Source organism: Numenius arquata, chromosome 5 (assembly GCF_964106895.1).
Source record: "Numenius arquata chromosome 5, bNumArq3.hap1.1, whole genome shotgun sequence".
In the NCBI taxonomy this organism is placed as follows: Eukaryota; Metazoa; Chordata; class Aves; order Charadriiformes; family Scolopacidae; genus Numenius; species Numenius arquata.
The window spans coordinates 37,017,450-37,037,944 of record NC_133580.1 but is presented as its reverse complement, the minus strand read 5'-3'; the positions used below and the strand labels follow the sequence as shown (position 1 = coordinate 37,037,944).

The 20,495-nt window shown below is 39.5% G+C and overlaps 1 protein-coding gene across 1 annotated transcript in view; it reads left to right on the top strand.

The window, feature by feature from the left end:
• The window catches only part of TNKS (tankyrase), a 144,857-nt gene that overhangs the window by 114,963 nt on the left and 9,399 nt on the right, over window positions 1-20,495 (top strand). Inside the window, exons 12-23 of the mRNA XM_074147026.1 lie at window positions 1,897-2,068; window positions 5,304-5,383; window positions 6,410-6,555; window positions 7,570-7,735; window positions 10,424-10,643; window positions 10,912-11,021; window positions 13,250-13,438; window positions 14,799-15,036; window positions 15,742-15,824; window positions 17,605-17,725; window positions 18,357-18,454; window positions 19,819-19,893. Coding sequence (XP_074003127.1) covers window positions 1,897-2,068; window positions 5,304-5,383; window positions 6,410-6,555; window positions 7,570-7,735; window positions 10,424-10,643; window positions 10,912-11,021; window positions 13,250-13,438; window positions 14,799-15,036; window positions 15,742-15,824; window positions 17,605-17,725; window positions 18,357-18,454; window positions 19,819-19,893 — 1,698 coding nt within the window. The remainder of the gene's footprint in view (window positions 1-1,896; window positions 2,069-5,303; window positions 5,384-6,409; window positions 6,556-7,569; window positions 7,736-10,423; window positions 10,644-10,911; window positions 11,022-13,249; window positions 13,439-14,798; window positions 15,037-15,741; window positions 15,825-17,604; window positions 17,726-18,356; window positions 18,455-19,818; window positions 19,894-20,495) is intronic.

Here is a 20,495-nt window from a genome sequence, read left to right as displayed (position 1 = left end):
ATCTGATGACTCTGCCAGTGTTCTTTTCAAATGAATATTAACATTTTTTCCAGGTACACAGTCGGTATCGAATTGTGCAGTGTGAATGCCTTGTTGCTGTTCTTCAACATTTTGTTCGGTATGGGCATGTTTAACACAGGAATTCAGTGTTACAGGAGACATTAGTTATGATGCTCTTTCTTGGGTAAACAGAGTGTTATCAGCTACTTCCAGAATCCACAAGTCGCATTTCTTTCTGCCTTTAGTATCACTAAACACGCATAGCTCCAGACTTCTGCTTTTCTCCGTGCCCTTATCAGTGGTGAAAGGTATCCGGTGTCCTGAAACAGATGAGGATCATCATCTGAACAAAATGATGGATTTGGGACATGCAGCATCTAGTTAATATTTATGATAGCAGTAAGTTTTTATTTAAAACAAAACTTTTAGGGAAATCCCATTAGAGTGGCATGAGCTGAGCACGGTTAGAAGAAAGCAGAACAGTTCTCCTGTACACCTTCCTGCAAGAGAGGTTTGTGATCTGAGACATTTCGGCTTTATCAATCTATAGAATTGTTCAGGGATATAGAAGAATTTCAGCCAATATTGAATTGCGTTCCACTTTATTTAGGTGGTAGTTCTTTGTTCTTTCATGTAGCTTGATTTTGTTATATTGCAGGTATTTTACTTAATTTTTTTACCGTATCTCGTAGTAGATATTTTCTATATAGTTACCCCACCTAATTGAATTTCATTTAGTTACAGAATACACGTCTTCTCAAAATGTTTTTTCATTAATTTTCATGGAAAGGTAGTAGGATTTTCAGGCTGCATTTTAGGTGAGAACTAACAAGCAAAACCTTTGTTCACTGTCACCACAAAAATTTTGAGAAGGTAAAGAGGTGTGTTTTTTACAGTACCAGAATAACATTACGTATGCAGTTCACAGCCTGCAATCCTTAGACTTGGAAACAGATAGCAGGTTCTGAGTTGCTTGCAGAGAATATAGAGTAGTTCTGTATTTCATAAAGTGGTAAAAAAGCTGTTGGACATTTGCATTTAGATTTGTCATGAATCGCTGCTAGGTACAAAGTATCTTCTTGAAAGGTTATTTTCATGAGTTTTTTTTCCCCGCTTTCTATTTCTGTAGCTCTCTATTATTCGCTTCCTTTTTCTGATAGTGAACCATGGAGATGCTTCTAGTTATTTAGATACTCTCTTAGATCTTGACAGACAGGTTTCCATTATATCATACTCTTTGAAAGCAGTATTCCATTTTGCCTGTTTATACGGTTTTGTATTGAGTAGAATTATATCCAGTTATACTTAAAATTTCTGTGAAAGTACAAAAAGTGAGGTGGAAATGGACTGTTTGTATCCAGCCTCCTTCCCAACCCACCCCCCAGCGGAACTCCCCCCACTCGTTCATAGAATTCCTAATCTGACATTCTTCTTTGGCTTCAATTCTTGGTAGTGAGTAATGTTAATTCCCCTTCTGAGGATGACAGATGGTAATTTCCTTAAAGCTGAAAGATCATTGAATTGTTTGGTTAATTATTTACCTCTTTTTCTTCCTCTGTGAGAATTTTGCTTTTCTTGCATAAGGTTGATCTTCATCAAATTTGTCAAAAGCTTGATAGCTATTTTAAGTATGATTTTGGGGATGCTGTGTGGTCTGTTAGCCACACAAACAAATAACCTGCATTGTTAAAATACAGGAAAGCATCTGTGGTAAATTATCTTTACATTGTAGTGTTTACCTGTTTTGTCATTTGGTTTCGTTTAGTTGCAATGCAGAGGAATTGAGAGATAATTTTGTATTCTGGAAAATTCTTGCTATTGCCCTTCTTATTAAGGGCAGGGACAGGTGCAGACTTTTAATTGTAACAATATTTTGTATTGCTGCTGATTTTTCAGATGAACGCACTGGACACACTTGGTCAAACAGCGTTGCACAGGGCTGCGTTAGCAGGTCACTTGCAAACCTGCCGGCTCTTGCTGAATTACGGCTCTGATCCCTCCATCATCTCTTTACAAGGCTTCACAGCAGCGCAGATGGGAAATGAAGCAGTGCAACAGATTCTAAGTGGTGGGTGAAAATAAAGGCTTGTGGATTTGAACTTCAGCTTCTCCCTTTGCAACTGTGGATCTTATTTCTTTTTCAGTGCAAGAGTCTTGCAGTAGTTTTTTGATCCCTCCCCTCTGCAGCTATCGTGTGCAGATATCTGCAGTATGTACTGTGTAATACTTTTTGTTGTGGGTTGTTTTTTTTTTCTGAAAAAAGCCCTGCTCAGTGATTTTGTGCAAATGGGGAAGAAAATAAAGATCTCGTGGATTTAGAGCATGCTGCTATACAGGGAGATTGTAGGAAGGCAGATGTGGGGAGTTCTGTGGTTTTTTGGTAACAAGTTCCAAGGCAACTGTAGTATTGCTGAAGGTGTGATAAACTTTTCTTCCTCTCATCACCCACCCTGTTAGGTAGTCCATACTTTAGCAGTCACAAGCAGAGTGTTGCTGGCAGAGAAATACTGACAGCTGGTAAACCGTTTGAACTCTTCAAATCTCTTTTCTAGCAGAGGAAGATTTTATTGCGAAAGTGCTCTGGATACTCTTTAGATAATAGTTTGTTCATATCTTGCGTTAAAAAGGGAAATAGATGTTTGAAGAGGGTGCCACTATTTTTCATGTAAGTGCTTGAGAGTTTGCATCCTCTTACCTATGTCACATTTGTGTTTCTGCAAGTAGGGGGAAGAATAATTGCATCAGTAGCGACTACAGAGCAAGTAACTCACCTTACAGTGGGATATACATGTAGTCAAAGAAAGGCAGATATCTAGGTAGATGAGAAGACCCATTGTAGATAGAAACTCAATTTCCTTCAGCGTTTTCAACAACGTTGCCTTAAAACAGGAAAAAAAAAAAAGAGGCATTTTACAGCAGTGCAAGGAAGGACTATTTTGAAGTGCACCCACTCCTGAGATGTAACTGGTTACATGGGCAACATTACCTGTTTAAAATATGCATGTGACTGTATGTATGTGTATTGAGAGAGAAGAATATTAGCTATGAACCAGAAGAAAGTAAATATATCCCAAACGTATCCCCTGCTGTTAAAGAGGAGTTTCATTTAAAAAAATAGTAAACTTAAAAGTATTCTGAAAGCATTCATTTGATTGTGAATTAAAAATTCATTTTCACTGATTTACCTTTTCTAGGAAAACTAGTTTCAGATCTCATACTCTACTGGTTTTCATTGGAGAGGTAGCAGCCTTTCTCTTACGTCCCTGAAGGTTAAAGACTGAAAGATTCAAAAGTTGAAAAAATGCATGTAGTGTAGGGTTGTTGACACTTTGTTATCTATGTCTCAAAGCTAGTAAGTGAATGCTGAAACTATTTACCAAATATTACTCTGTGTTCATTTTTGTAAGATTGGGTTAAAGAAATATTTTTTTCAAATATTGGAGTTGTTTTGATAGAGAGTGTTATCTGACTCTTGAATTCACAGCTTAAAATATTTTCCATATAGTATTGGATTGTCTTTTTCTCACACTTGATTGCTGAGATACTTCCCGACTGTGAGAGAACAACCATGAAAACAGCTTTCTGATGGCATAGCAGGCAGTGGATACCCCTTTAGTCTAGCTGCTTGTGGTTTTGGTTGCAGCTGGTAGGAGTATGGCCATGCAATGTGAGGAGGCTCGTAAAGTGAGCTTGTTAATTTTTTCAGATGCTTATTAGAAAATATTGGTAGTTTTGCTTTTCCTGAAGAGTAAGATTTTATTTGTTTCTTTGGTTGGTGCAGCTTTTTGGTGCTCAAGTTCTGTCTAGTGGAATTGAAATGTCTCCTTCCTGTAGTAATTAGATTGTGTTTCTGATTGGTGAGGGTAAAAAAGGAAATCAAAGTCAGGGTCTTGGCTATCTTGTGAAGACAAGGACAGAAATCCAGAGAGGAGATAAAGAATTGCTAAGGAGCAGAGCTTTGGATCCAGTATAGGACTTAGCCTCACCTATTCGCTCCCAGCCTCAGGATGCTGAATTGTTGGTGCTGTTGGGGAGAGCAAAGGAAGGCAAAAAATGTAAGGTGAAGAAGATGTGAGCTGAAATCTTAACCTGCTCCAACAGCAGCAGTTTGATGCACTCTGTGCCCTGCCCACAGTCACTAACACTTGTGTCAAACCCCTGCTGCCATCTTTCTCTTGCAGCATGTGTTTGAACCACTTAGAATCATTTAGGTTGGAAAAGATCTTTAAGATCATCGAGTCCAAGTGTTTTCTAATGGAACTGCTCCAGAGGATCGAGGTAGACTCGAGGAAAGGAGCTGGCAGCTCTGGCTGTATTAAAGCCCCAAGTTCACCTTGCCCCATTTGTTTTGCACTAGGCAGTCATTTCTGTCACTGATCAGGCACCCTGCTGCCAAAACTTCTATTCCATAAATCCTTGAGCTTGAGAAGAGTGGCTTCTACAGTGGAAAGCAGTTTCTATTAAAAATGAAGCAATCAAGATTGCCTTTTCTAGCAACACGGAAGAGCGCTAGGACAGCTCCTTTCCAGCCAATTCTTCCTCTTCCCTCAGTGCCTGCTTGCTTTCTTACAGCCATATGAGAAGTGGGGTGAAAAAGAGTTTTGAGACCAAAACCTGTCATTGTCTTACCTTTTTTCCTCTTTGAATGACTGTATCTCTCCAAATGTCTCCTTTTAATCACTGTGTAATTCTTCTGATTCTATTTTTAACCACCCCGTGTTTATAAGAAGGGGCAACTCTCGCTGTTGCTATGAAGTGCAGTACAGAGCTGGAGCATCATAAAGCACGCAGTCACCATGTGGCCAGGGCCATCTTAGAAATCCCATCCCATTGTCACAGCTTCGTAGTATGAGACATATCACAAGTGCAAAGGCTGTAATTCAGCTGCTGATTTACACACATTTAACCCTGGCTTTACACTGGTGCCTCATGAAGTTTGCTGAAATTGCCAAGAAAGGTGCTTTTGATCTTCAGCAAAACTTTAAATCTGTCCCAGTGAGCATGTAGATTTCTTAAATGCAGAAATGGTCACTTTTACCATACATAAGATTAGCAAAGCATTGAAATTCTGTTTGGTAGAATAATACCAGCTCTAGAGTCTAAATCTGACTGGTTTACACTGAAACTAAGGTTCTTTATTGAACCATTTAGGCAATATGAACTTGAACATCACAACTCCTGCCGCATTTTTACAAATAACAACAGACTTTTTTTTTTTTTCTCAGTCTGGAAAGTATGTTGAGCACAAGTTAATAAAACTTAATGAACCTAAGTAATCCTAAACCATCTTTTTCCCTATGTAGAAAGTACACCTGTGCGCACATCTGATGTGGATTATCGGTTGTTAGAAGCATCCAAAGCTGGAGACTTGGAAACTGTGAAGGTAGGTTTGAGCAATTCATGTTAATTTTCCCCTTTGTATTGCAGTAAAAGGCTTGTGGAAGCCTCTGCTACAAGAGTTGTGGAGGTAGTGCCCAGTGGATGGTAAATCATAAAAAACGGGAAGGCAAATCTCTTCATTATTTTTTCTAGAAAATAGTGTATTAAGATGTACTGATGTGTTTTGAATTTTTGGTTGTTCGTTCTCCCAGTCCTTCACACAGTCACGTCTTCAATGGACTCAGATGCAACGTTGCAGATGCAGCCATAATTATTTGAAGTGGACCCTGTGATCCTCAGAATGACAGTTTAGTAGAAACAAGCTTCAGGTGCATGATTCAATCAGAAAGCAAGCAAACAAAACAGTTAACAGGTAGCAGACTTCACATTTTAAGTCATCCTCAATCTGAAGGGTCAGGCTGTGGAATACCAGCATCACAGGAAGGTTTGATCTTGTCTTTCTCACTTGATCTGTGGGCAAAATAGCCTACAGACAGACTGTTCTGCATGCCTTCTTGCCTTGAATTTCAACATGATACATATTAATATTCAAACAGCAGCAGTTTTGTGCACCAGCAGCTCCTTTGACTGCCAAGCTCAATATTTTTAGATTTCTAGAGAGAACGTAAGCTGGAAACGGTAACATATCTGGAGAAAGTTACATGGCCTTGAACCTGGTACTTGACAATTTAGAGTCTCACCCTTTCTAATACATTAGGAATGTCTTGATACTGCTTCCATCATTTAAGTCTTATTTGTTATAGAAGTACTTTCAGCCATAAATTTAGAGCAGCTATTTTTTTAACTTTGCCGAAGTGGGAAGAAATTTCCTGAAACCTAGCTTCTAAAAATTTATATATAATAATAAATGGATCACACTTTGTTATTGGGGTGCTTGGGGGTGGTAGTTTGGTTTTTTTCTTTTGGGCTCTTTTTGTTTGTTAAAAAACAGTTAATTTGGTTCAGAAGGGGATTTATTTGTTTGTTCTAGTTCTGTTCTAGAGGTTGGTTACTTCTTTTGTCTTTGCAGCAACTTTGCAGCCCTCAGAATGTGAACTGTAGAGATTTGGAAGGCCGTCATTCAACCCCACTGCACTTTGCTGCTGGATATAACCGTGTATCAGTGGTGGAGTACCTGTTGCACCATGGGGCGGATGTGCATGCCAAAGATAAAGGGTACATTTCATTCCATGATATGCTCTGCTGTTTTCTATTAGTGTGAGACTTCTGCCCTCCTCTATTCATTTTACTTCAGATTTCAGTAACCATCATATTTTTCTCTTGAAAATGTTTCTCTCTCCTTCTTGTTCTGCATTGTTCTGACACCACTGCTGGGAGATTTATAGAACATTAAGGCACACTTAGCTGTCTGGCAAAGCTGTTGTCAAGTACATATATGGCACTACAATACATGATCCTTCTCTTTCCCTTTCTGCCCATTTTGGAGACTTTGTTCTGCTTAAAAGCATCCTTTAAGTTATTTCAGGTGATTGAAAGTTAGTACTGAATTGCATGGAGTAAAATACCAGGGTTATTTCTGGTCATTTTTCTAATTCTGTTAGTTAGATTTTATTATTAAGTTATTATTTATTCAGTTAATAGTCAGTTAAATGATACAAACCATTTACAGGTTTTAGCATTATTTGCAAAGCAATCATGTAGAATAGCATAATTGTGTTTTATCTTTCACTCCAGTATTTTGGTTCAGGGTAGGCGATAATCCATTTCCAATGCTAAAACACTTCCAATACTGAATTTTCAGGCTCTTCCTGAAAGAAATGTTTGGGTGTCTTTCTGTATCTATCAGGTGTGCAGTGCTTACTAATAACTGTATTTCAAACCCATTGTATAGTGTTACAATTTTTCTGAAATTTACACTCAAATATCCAAAGTGAGAACATCAGTGGTTCTTTCAGTTCAGTTTTTGGCTGTTGCTAACAGCATTGAAGTTACTTGCTTGTGGAAATTGTAACATTGCTGAGTATTAAAGGTCTCATGGATGAGAACTGAAGGAGGATAATGAATTTTTAATTGATGTTTTAATAGCAGGGAAATAAAGCTATGAAAATTGGAAGGACTGAAAGATACCACTAATGTCTGGTGGAAGTGGGAGTTTTGTCTACTGGAACTTTGTATGATTGCATATTGGATTTTATTTTCTGTAGCTATTAATACTTTCTCTTTGGTTAGTGGCTTAGTACCCCTGCACAATGCCTGTTCTTATGGACACTACGAAGTGGCTGAACTCTTAGTGAGGCATGGTGCTTCTGTCAACGTGGCAGACCTGTGGAAATTCACTCCTCTACATGAAGCAGCAGCAAAAGGAAAATACGAAATCTGCAAGCTGCTTTTAAAAGTATGTGCTGGAGTTCTCAGATGTGTCTTTAAATATGTTTATGTTTGCTGAAGATTAATTAATTAATGCAAAATTAATGGCATTCAGTGAGTTCTTTCTGGCATCTTTGAATGTATTTTCATCTTACAATTGTCAGATGGTTTCTTGTGCAATGTCAGTTCACTTACAAAGAATCATCAGTACAGTTACTTTTTCCAGTACGTGTATTAATACTATTAGCCAAGTAGGACAAGACTCTCAAACTGGAAATAGCAGCTGAATTTGTGTAAAAATACAAAAAAAACCCACTTTATCCTCTTTATCCCTTTCTGGAATGGTTACTCCAATTAAGTAAACCATTGTAAATACTTATGCAAGAGTGTTTTATAGAGCAGTAACTGAAGGTGGATCCTAAATGGTGTCTGGCGTGTGAGAAATTTAAAACTGTTATGTTAATGTATAATTTATCAAGTTCCTGGAGGAAATGCATATTAATATACTGTGGAATAAATTCTCATTATAATCAGTGAAAGAACCTGTAAAAAGCATGAGGTAATGCCAACGTGTTTCCAGTGAGAAACATGACTTTGAGAGACATCTTAACATAAGATCATATCCTGCCGTGGGAGGGTAAAAGAGGGTGCTAGAGTAGAATTTCTTGCCAATCCTATTTCCTGCTTTAGCCTTGCCTACTTCATGTCCCTCTGAAGCACAGCATTTAAAATGAATAAGTCAGAACATGGATAGTCCAAAATTATGCTCTTCCCCATTCACTTCTCTTTTCATTTGCTGCTACAAAGCCCTGCTATTTCCCTCCTATGTCATTAATTATTTCACTTGATTACCAAAAAAGCATTCAAGTTGAAATACATCTGCAGTAGAAACCAGAAGATATTCAGAGATCTGAATATCTGTGGAGTAGGTGTGATGATGGCCCTGGTTTTAACACCTGAATACAGATGTTAGCTCAAGCTATATGAGCGCTCATGATCTTGAGGCATAGTGTTACTTTTTAGACACTGGGGGTCTCTGGAGTTTTCTGATTATTCCACTGGCACTGTAGCCATTTTTTGTCTTCAAAGGATCCTGAATGGATGTACAACAGGAAATAGAAAAGTGCTGAAATGTTTCTTTTTGAAATCACTCTTGCACAAGAGCTACGTATGCCGTTAAGGTGACAGTTTTGTAAAGGTTCTGAATGTCCGTGGATATGTGCTCACGCTGCAGTTTGCTCGGAGCTTCTCCTGCTGCGTCTCTTATGCCAGCTGGCAGTGCTGCCACTTCTGCTGAGCTTTGGATGTTGAGCTCGACTCCTGACTTGTGCTCTTTCTGTCCTATTCTGCTTGAAGAAGGAAACGAAAACGTACAGGCATTTTAGAAAGACACTATTTTTTCATCACCTTTCTTCAAAATTGCCACCTTCATTTGTTTCTATGCCTAGGAAGGAGTCTCAGAAGACACAGCCTCTTCATTTAGATATTTATTCTGGAGAGTATTTGAATAGTTCCAATTTTGATGAGTTTTAAATTAAGTGATTGAAGATTGTATCTTGGAGAAGTCATTGCAGTTTAAAAGGCTATGTGCAAAGAATGCTCTCATTCCAAAAGCACCACAAATATGGAACTGATTCTATGTAATCACTATTCTATCCCTTTCTATCCCTTGCTGTTTACCCTTTACAATCCTGAGCCTTGCTGTACTGCTTCTAAGTACGAGGCAGTTAATTCCTTCTGCTCTCCCCATCCCCAGCTCTTTCCCCGTGGCTCACAGTAACACAGCTTTGCCAGCATCCCGTGAGAAATGGCAGGGTAGACTTGCTGGCAGGGGTTGGACCACTGTGTTTGATTATTCTGAAGGGGCCAACCAGGGAGCTGTAGTGCCAGCAGCTGCCTCTGCCTTACCTTAGCTTTGTTTTTTTCCCCACTGCTGCTGCGAGTGAACAGGGAAGGAGCTGTCCTCCCACAAGATTGTATGTGGACGTGACTCACGCCATATGCTGTATGTAGATGTACGCTTCCCTCCTCGGCCTCTGCTCCACTACTCTGTTCTTATCACTGGCTGATCTGCGTGTTTTACCTGCACAGATGTACTCAAGCAGTCATCCAAAACTACTTTCCCACCACAATGTTTTCTTCACTGCTTGCCAGGAGCCTGTAAACTGCTTGAGATGGTGCTGTTATCTATGGGAAGGTGTAGAAATGAGTATTTTCCTGGTTCCCTTCTGAAACAAGTGCCTTTCAGTAGCAGAGTGGCATTTAGTGAAACTTGGGGCCTGGCTTCACTAGCTCAGAAAGGTGTGCTGAGGAGACACCTCTGACAGCAAGTTTGCAGGAGAAGAGAAGGATTGACCATCAAAGAACTTGCAGTTGGCATTTCTTTAGCACCTGCTGTGACAGTAGGGTATAGCTATCCGCAGGACATGCTCCTGAACCTGCTTCATGTGCCAGTAGGGGAGTGGCAGCTCTTGCAGGGGGCTGCCGTTCTTGCCTGTGGAGCTGAGATTCACGCAGCTGTGTTGCTGACCAGTGCTTTAGGTCTAGTCTCCTGGATTTATTCTTAAGTGTCTACTAATTTATGCACTTGTTACTTCATGATGGCTGGTCAGCAAAATCCCCCACCTCCTATCTCGTGCCACAGAATAGTGGCACAGCTTATGTGCACTGCTCTGCTCATGGTTGCATCAGTGTCATTCCACTTTGCTCTTTGCAGCATGGAGCTGATCCAACAAAAAAGAATCGAGATGGGAACACTCCTCTAGATTTGGTGAAAGAAGGAGACACAGATATCCAGGACTTACTGCGAGGAGATGCTGCCTTGCTAGATGCTGCCAAGAAGGGGTGCCTGGCACGGGTGCAGAAGCTATGTACTCAAGAAAATATCAATTGCAGAGACACCCAGGGAAGAAATTCAACACCGCTACATCTTGCAGGTGGGTGACTCACCAGGTTTTGAAGGCTTGCATATTTATGATAGGGCTACAGAAGTTAATAGCCGCAACCAGGATTGGTATAGTAAGAGTTTCACAGAGGATTGTCCTGTACAGAGTTAACAACTGTTGACAGCAGGAGGTAATACAGTTACTAGAGAAGAGGAGCTTTCGCAGTCGAAAAATTGCTTTAGCTTTTCTGTCTAATATTTTTTTTTCTTCAGTTTTGCTTTCCTAATAGCTGATTTCTTTTCCTGTGCCTTTTCTACAGCTGGTTACAATAATTTGGAAGTAGCTGAGTACCTACTTGAGCATGGTGCTGATGTTAATGCCCAGGACAAAGGAGGATTAATTCCCCTACACAATGCGGCATCCTATGGGGTAGGTACAGGCATTCTTGCCATGAGTAGACCAACAAGAAACTCCTTAAAGTCATATCCAAAGCCCTTTATTTTGGAGCTGGGAAGATACATTCCCCTGACAGGAAAGTGGAAGTTTGTCACAGCTGGTCTCTGGTGGGGAAGTATTGCTAAAGTGTTGAAGGACTACTGAGTTTTGTAGTATGGGTGTCCTCCTGGGCAAGCTGTCTACTGCTGTGGGGGTGCAGTGGCTGATTCAAATTGTTTTGGATGAGGGAGGCCCTCCTATGTAGGAGGAAGCATCTGTGTGTAGACCCGCTGAACAGATGTGTGATAGATTGCTTATAAGCAGCTGTTAATTGGGATGAGGTGAGAAAGAAACCTCTTGCAAATAATTTTACAGAGACAGTGCTTGAGAAGCTCCCAGCAGTGTGCTTACGGTCAGACAGAGAACATGAAAGTCAAGAAGTAGCGGTTTTGATGGTCTCATTATATGCTTTGTCTGTTACTACCTGGCCCTGGCACAAGAAGAGCAAAATCTGGGAGAGATGATCATAATAGAACCATGATTGCTTTCGTTTGAGTGACAAATGAAATAAAAAGTACAGTGTTCACCTTGTTTTTAAGGAGAGCATACCAGTGAAATTCAGCCTTCATCATTTGCATTTGTTTTATACATCATTTTGGGATTCCAATGTACTAAAGAGCAGAAAGCTCCGAATACTGCTGAAGGTTTAGAAATGCAACACAGAATTCTTCTGTGATGCTGGATCCTAGTATCAAGCAATATTGTTCATCAGCATCTACCAAAAGCATTAAACTCCCAGAACGTGGCTTAGATCTAGAGATATATTCTGTTGCAAAGACTGTGTCTTTCAAGCACAGGAAACCAAAACACACATTTTACACGAAGGCAAAACGTTCCTTACAGGGAAATGTTAGAGATTGGTTCAAGCCGATTGTCACTTCTAAAAATCATAATGCCAATCTAATCTGGTTGCCTTACTTTCGCTAGGAAAAGTTAACAAGGCAGTGAGTGGTGCTTTTCCATCAACTTGTTTAGTTAAGAGCTGCTGTATACTTTTCCTGTGGCGGCCCACGCTTCTCTCTGAGCTGTCATCAGCCCGTTCAGATCTCTGTGATGGGAGGTAGAGAGGACATGAATATTGCTTTCTCAAGTTCATAGCTGGCAGGTTTCACAAGCTCAACCTTCTCCTCACAAAGTATCTTCAGTTCTCCCACCCAGCGCTTCCTGCTGTGTGTCCCTCAGTAGGGTGGCAGAAAAGTCACAGGAACAGCAATTGCTTTGAAAGTTTGGCCGAGAAGAAAAATAAGGTCTGCAGTCTTTTCAAAGAACGCTTACTCAGAGACCAGGCTCTTTTACGAGAGCTGCTGAGAGTCACTTAATTGCCATTGAGAGGAAAAATGAAATCCATTGGGAAGTCTTCGCACTTCTGCTTACAATTTCAGTGTTTCAACGCTCCAACCTACTCATTTTGACTACCTACTTTTTTATTTCTTAGCTGTATTGCTCAAGTAATTTTACTGGTCAGAGGCAGCCAAAAACTTACTTGCCAGTTTTCTGTTCTCTTATTTTAACTTGGGAGACTTCAAGGATGGGATATTGATAGAAATGTGGGGTTATAAGATCATTACTTTTAAAGCCCACATGACCCTCATAATGTGTTTTATCAGTTACAGTGCTCTCATAAAATATGATTGGAGAAAGAACAACTATGTGCTACCACGGATGAGTTCAAAGTCTTGCAAGAAAGAAATAAAGTATGACGAAGACCTCTGTGTACAGATGTTTAAGTGGTAGCTCAGCAGTACAACGCATCGTAATTTATGTTGCCAGTTCAGATTGTCTACAGATATTTTGACAATTGACTCTGTTAGTTTTATGCTAGATCAAGTATCCTGTCTGCTCCTGCAGCTGACACAAACTTCATGCTGTGTACTTGGAGTGATTTGGCAGAAATATAATTCTGATATATATATCAGAATTGGATTTCTGATCCCAATTATACGTCTGCTGGTGGATGATCTGGTAGTGCACAGGTACATACACAGGTGACCATGGAGCTGAAGTATAAAATGAAGAGGTGCGCTGCTATGTAGATACAGGAGGCAGAGAAGTGAGTTAAAGGGAAGAGAAATTTCAGAGGTCTCTAAGCACTGTTACTTCCAGCATAAAAAAAGAAATTTTTACCACTGTCACATTGATTAAGATGTTCTTGTGTTTTCCAGCATGTGGATATAGCAGCACTGTTGATCAAATACAATACGTGCGTGAATGCAACAGATAAATGGGCTTTCACACCATTGCATGAAGCTGCACAAAAAGGAAGGACACAGCTCTGTGCTCTGCTGTTAGCTCATGGAGCAGATCCGACCATGAAGAATCAAGAGGGTCAGACACCATTAGACCTGGCAACAGTAAGTTCACATTAGCGTGCCAGCCACAGGCTGCTCTGGAGGATTTGCTCTGCATATTAAATGGCTTTCTATGGCTCCCTGGCATCAGCGGTCCTTTCCTTTCCCTGTGCTGAGGTAGAGCAGGGCTCTAGGGTGCCTGGTTGTGACTTTTACCCCTGGATTCAGGCTTTTTCCTGTGTCTGAGATCTTAACATGGCTTGTGATTTAAGTTGTGCTTCTCTTTAAGGATACACTCTTGGCATCAGTCTCCTTATTGCCAGAAATAAGTCTCTCTGAAATGTCCCTGTGATGGTCAGTCTGTGTACTGTTGGTGATTATTTCTTTGAACGTAGGAGAAAAATCAGATGGGCGTTTAGAGGATGATTATGCTCAATGCCTGCATATTACCTCAGTTCTTTTTTGTCTGACTCCAAAACAACATTCTAAGATTTGCAAGAGGCTATCAAACTTTTTCTAAAACTGGCATCTGGAAAATTTCTTGTTAGTGATGACAGTGGTGGCTGGTTAAAAAGCCTAATAAGGTTATATGAACATGTATGTCTGAGGTTAACCAGTCTTGATGGAATAGATAATGCAACCAAATTGGATGCTGTGGCTGGTTATAGTGTGATTATCTTTTAAGGCGATTGATTGCTTTCTGGAGAGTGTAAGAAATATCCTGCAGAATAATCTGAGCTCTAGAAAACTCGCTTTGTGATGAGGGATATGAAAACTATTTGATGTCTGAGTGAAAATGAGGATGTCTTAATCATGTTCTACAAGAACATGCAAGGAGGACATTCTTGAAGATGAGGGTCCTGCTTAATTTAGTCAACAAAGGCGAAATCCAATTATTAGCTAAGTTCATACTTCTCCTGTGGCTCCTGTCTTTTTTCTTTTTTTTTTCCTATTTTAACACTATAAGATGTGATTATAGCAAAGGCAGTGGTAGTCTTTCTGTTGAAACCTTGATCCAGTGCAAAATGCTTCACCAGAAGTTAAGCCTGACAGAGAAATTATGATTCTATGATTCTGTGATTATGAGGTGGCATTGCCTGACCTGGGTCATGAAAGATTTCAGATAAAGTTGCTGCAGTGCTCTTCCTGGCTTTAACACCTATAAAGTCATTCTGCCAGAAAGGAAATTAGATGTACCTTCTTACATACCTTTAAAAATGGGGAGAAGCCAATTCACCTGCGTCTGAGCAGTGAATCAGAATGTTCTTGTAACCACGAATTCCTGTGTTACAGAAGTTGGCAGTTTTCTTTTTAATGGGGGAACATAGTAATCAATGAAAACAAATTCATTGAAAAATGCTTTCTGGAGATCGGTGACTTGTGATAATAGAATCTCATGTTGAATGTTCTTTGTGTTTTTCAGGCTGATGATATCCGAGCTTTGCTGATAGATGCAATGCCTCCAGAAGCTTTGCCTACGTGCTTTAAGCCTCAAGCTACTGTTGTTAGTGCCTCCCTGATCTCACCAGCATCTACGCCGTCCTGCCTCTCCGCTGCTAGCAGTATAGATAACCTCACTGGGCCACTGGCAGAATTAGCCGTAGGAGGAGCATCAAATGCTGGTGATGGAGCAGCAGGAACTGAACGGAAGGAAGGAGAAGGTGCATTTGCTGCTGGATGAGTTTACGTTGCTAGAAGTACAGTAGTATCACAATAAGCTTTGCTTTATATGAAAAGTATTTCTGAATAGCCAGAAAATATTGTGCAGCTTGAACTGTTATCTTTGTTTTAAAGTGTCTGGTGCTTGCTCTGTTCTCATGTATTCTGCTGGGAGCATTCTTGGCTGTTTGTCTATGTTTGCTCTCAGTGATTAGGTCTGACTACAAAGGCAGACCTGATTAGGTGCCCAGATGTTCATTGTTGATTTTATACAGAAAAGCCAATGAGAATTATTTTGATGAAGGAATTATGATTGTGATGGCTGGAGGATTTGGCTAAGGCTTCTTTAACCCTTTGATTAGTATCTGGAATGCGTGCTTTATGTCAGCATCTAAGTGATTACATAGCAAAAATACACTCACCCTTCCTTTCCTTCTCTTTGCAATATGAGCCTGTATTTGCCACAGATTTTGCTTTTTAATAGTTGATTCTGAGCAGAGAACAGTGATGATCTTTGCACTGAGTTTTCACACATTGGAAGCGGATTGTTTATTATAGAGAAATTGATTGTAAAAAGAATCAGAGTTTGGAATTTTGAGAGAATCAGTGATATTGTTTGATTATTTCTTTTTAAGGATTTGTTGTGTGGTGTTTGGTTTTTTTAAGTCAGGTACGTAGGATATAATGGCTTGTTTCTTCTCTTATAGTTTCTGGTCTTGACATGAACATTACCCAGTTCCTAAAAAGCCTGGGTCTTGAACACCTTCGGGACATCTTTGAGACAGAACAGGTAAGTGGCAAGCTTCATCTCTGTAGGTTTAAAAGATAGATTAATCTAATAAATTTGATTGACATTTTCATTCTCTAATTGAAAAAGGGAAATACAAAAACCCCAAATTCACATCTACAAAAAAACCATGTATGTCCAGGAAAACTGCAAGTTGCCACATACTTTATGGTGAAGTTGAGAGACCTGTGAAAATCTCATTTGTTGTTTGATTCAGATGTCCAGTGTCTTTCACTTTTTTATATGTTCATGATGATTACCAATTTGGCTTGTATTCTGAGAGTTACATTGGAGCTTCTGAACTTTGAACATGATGGCTGTAATAAAGTTAGATTGGAATATCACGTGCAGTCTTCATGAATGTCCTTCAGCAGTCTTGATATCCAAAGAAGCCTTTCACAACCCATAGTGCTGCACGTGACACTTCGATTAGATCTGGGAAACCCTCTAGTTTGACTATAAGCTGAAATAAAAATCTAGTTTACCAGGGTGTAGTCACACCAGAGAACACAGACAATACATTTCCTAAGAGGTTTGGACTACTATTTGTAGACTCTTTTTATGTACCATTTTTAAATTTAACGTGTAACAGTTAAATAGATTATTTGTTTGCATGAGCAATGAAAGTGAAAGGTACAAGTGCAAGAGACTGGATTTGATGGTTAAATTTTCCCAGGCCTCTGCTGCTGGTCTTTTATGAGGGGTCAGGAAACAAAACATTTGAAATGTAATGTGTTGCTTACAGAACAAGTTCCAACTGTTTCCATGAAATGTTACAGGAAATATCTCCCCAAAGTTAAAATGCCATATAATCTTTTTTCCCTTCTTATATATGAAGTATTAAGCTCTTTTCTTTAATTTGGAACTGCTTCTATTAAGAAGCAACCCAACCTCAAACTAACATATATTCTACTCACATTTCTTTTTTTCTTTTTGGTTTTATTCTACTTTTGCTTCCTTAACTCCTAACCTGTTTTTAAGATCTTCCCCTGCTAATAAGATTTGATAATGCAAATCGGATTCACTATATTAATTCATCATTTTGAAACTATTTAGCTCCTCTTGTAAGTTCCTATTTAGTGAAAACAAGCTCATCTTCCTTAAGCTTATTGTTTTAAGCTGCTTTTTCTAAGCAATGCAGTGCCTTCATGTGTACTTTTTCACCTTGACTCTAGCCACCTCCTGATGCTTTATAATATCTGGGTTTCTTCAGTATTTTTTTTAATGTTCCGCTGCATGTGATGAGTTTCTTCAGTGGCTTTTCCACAGCAATCCCAGTAGGGTTGTTTTATGCTCAATTGTGCAGATGTTCAGTGTAGCTACTAACTTTTTTGCTTGAATTGCTTTCTTTTGAATTGATGATATTCAATTTTTAGTGAAATATTCATTTCTGTTTGCATAGTGAAAATAATGAATTGCACAACAATGTGAAACTTTGAATGCTTCAAGAATAGTCCCAGGTCTGTCCCAGCATTTCCGTGCATCCTTCTTCTACATAAGTAAAAATGTTTTTGAGAACGTCCTGTGAGAGCTAGCTCCTGTTAATTGCTGTAAGAGAAGTAAAAGTTTTTCACAGCTTCAGACTGTAGCAGCTGGGTATGGTCCTGTGATAGGGAGAGACTTGCCAGAAGGTGGCAGCAACTAAAAGTGCAGCAAAACATAAAATATATATATGCTCTTGATTGCACCATGAATACGTTCCATTTTCTGAACTGATGGGTCTTCAGCCTTGGGAATCAGGCCAGGTTTGGCAAGTGATTTTTGTGGTATTTCACCTTCCCAGATAACCCTGGATGTGTTGGCAGACATGGGGCATGAAGAGCTTAAAGAAATTGGGATCAATGCATATGGACACCGCCACAAATTAATAAAAGGCGTGGAGAGACTTCTAGGAGGGCAGCAAGGTAAATATGACACTTTTACTGGTTAGTCTAAGTGTATCATACAGCAGACTCCCAAAGTCACTTTCTGTAAATGCAGGCATTGTCACCAGGACTTGAAAGAATCTGGATGTCAGGAAAATGTACTTGCTGGCAGACCTAGTGGCTGGGTGGGTTGTGACAGGTAAAGAACATATTGAAGAAATACAGGGCCGAGTGATCACTTGCCTTTCCAGAGAACGGACACCCCTGAGGCAGCTGTGGAGGCTGTGCCCATTTCCAGGGACTCTGTTTCACCCTGGCAGGAGCTTTTGAATTGATTTGCCCGACGTACCTACCCTCAGGCCAGTTAAATCACAAAGGGTGGACCTGATGGAGTTTTTTGCTCCCCCACACTTATCAGATGCTTCTCTTGAAAGCGGAAACAATAAAATGCAATTACGTCCCACGTGCGTTTTCTTTCTCCCTTGTAAAGCCTCTGCTGCTAACGGAAGCACTTTTATCTTTTCAAGGTTGTGCTTCTGCCTTGTGTTTATTTTGTATTTCCTGCTGTACTGGGCTTATTTAAGAAGAATAATGATGATGCTGGATACAAGTAGAGGTGGTATTGTTTTCTCCTGTTGATTTTTACTCCTTTAATTCCCTCTCTTTGCAGGCACCAATCCTTATTTGACTTTCCACTGTGTGAGTCAGGGGACCATTCTCCTTGACCTTGCTCCTGACGATAAGGAGTATCAGTCCGTAGAAGAGGAGGTATTGCAAGTACCTTTCTTAATGCTCCAGTGGCAGTGTATTTCTCCCTTCGTGTATAACATATCAGAGTTAAAGCGTGCAATACATGTTGAAGGTCATAAAATACGCTTTGGTGTGTGAATTGCATAAATCTGACATGAAGTTTGGGGCTCCTCATTTGTCTTTTTGCATAGAGCAACGATGGTAACTATTTTGCTGTGTCCTGCCAATTTATTTTTTTTAAATAAGTGGTCTGTTTGTTTGCTTAATGTTATGCCAATTGTCATGTTTTGGATGTCATCTCATAGCAAGGGGTTCCACAGCTTTCTGTAGATAGGTTGACCTTTGAAAATCAAAGACTGTTAATGAAGACCGAGGGATCAAGGCTGTGCAAGTCTGCAGCCATTATCTGTTCTCAGGCTGTTTCTGCATGTGAACCAGCTTGTTTTCTGTTGTCTCAGTGGCTTAGTTAATCTGTAACCCAGATAAACAGCTCTTGGATAATTGAGAATTGACTGTAATTTTTCCTCCCACACACACATGCTCTTTTATTTAAGTAAACCACAAGCAGATACCAGTTTGAAAGAAAAATCATAACAGAAAAGAGACTTTCTGAAGAGTTGTGTTTGGAAGAAACTCCATTTTATTGTGCATTTGCTATTTGTGTAGTGTTCCTACACTGTAGCACAGAAGCGTTTGGAATCCTTTTGAAAGTCTAGATATTCAGGATTGCTGCCAGCGTTGCCTGGAATATTTTTGATTAGTAACTCTGTAAACTGGAGCTTTTGCAGATATTGTTTATAAACAACTTTTCTGACAGAAAGGGACACTTGTCTGCCACAGTAAATTGGGATATTTATTTGAGCTGATACTAAATGTTGCTGTAGCCATAAATACCTCCGGAAAAGACACAGTGCAACTGTTGAAATTCTCAGGGACTGCTAATGACATAGGAAAATTTACAGTGCAAGCATTTTCCTATCACTAAGAAATGCAAACTGTACTCATTAGAAACACATTTGTTATTACTTCAAAATGATCTTTTTGTATATTCATTTTCAAAGATTGTTTTTTTCTAATCTAAAGTGGATTTTCTAGTTGTGTATAATTTTGGTAGTGCCACTATTCTACTTTTTCCTATGTATATTTTTATTATGAGATTGGAGAATTGCATCATCCAACTTCTCTACTGTGGAACAGCATAGGCCTGAGAGATAAGGGTGTAGCTCAATTTAAAATTGAGAATGTTTTTTTTTTTTACACCTTTTAATTAATTTTCAATCAAGATTGTCTGTTGGTGCCAGTGATATACTGACATATTGCATGAGTACTTTGCCTTGCTAGCAACCTTTGTGTGCTGAACATTGTTGTGTTCGTTTACGTAGATGCAAAGTACAATCCGGGAGCATCGGGATGGTGGAAATGCTGGTGGGATCTTCAACAGGTACAATGTCATCAGGGTAAGTTTCAAACCCCCCTAATTCTATGTGGTAAAATAAGTTGTTACTTACGCAAGCAAGCAGCATTGGTTTAATGGATCACCCTTTAAATATAAAAGTTCTTTATTGAAATAATATTCAGGAGCAGAGTTAAAACAAGTGCTAAATACTAAAATTAGACTGATCGTGTGCTCTGCAGATGGAATGAGGGAGAAGTGACCACTTGTGCTCTTAAAGGAGTCTGAAAAACTGATATTAAAGACAGAGGTGGTGAAGAGCCTGCCTTACGTTTCACAACCTGATTTAATTTCAGAAGTCTATAACTTCTGTATTTGACTTTGCAGCCCAGGTTTTGTTTTTTTCTCAGGATAGTCTTTCCTTGCCATTTTAAAGGAGATTTTTGGGGAGCGGGAAAGGATGAACATGACTTTTAATAAAAACTTTCTATCTCCCTATTCTACTTTGGATCTTGACACCTCCTTCTTTGCCCCTGCCAACTAGAAAAATACCTTTTACAAGCCCTGGCATATCAGGAAGTGGAGTGGTGTCTTTTTGAGGGAAAGTACACTTTCTGGTTCCTTTTTTGGGGGAGGAGGAAATAGAGGAATTGGGAACGGAACTTG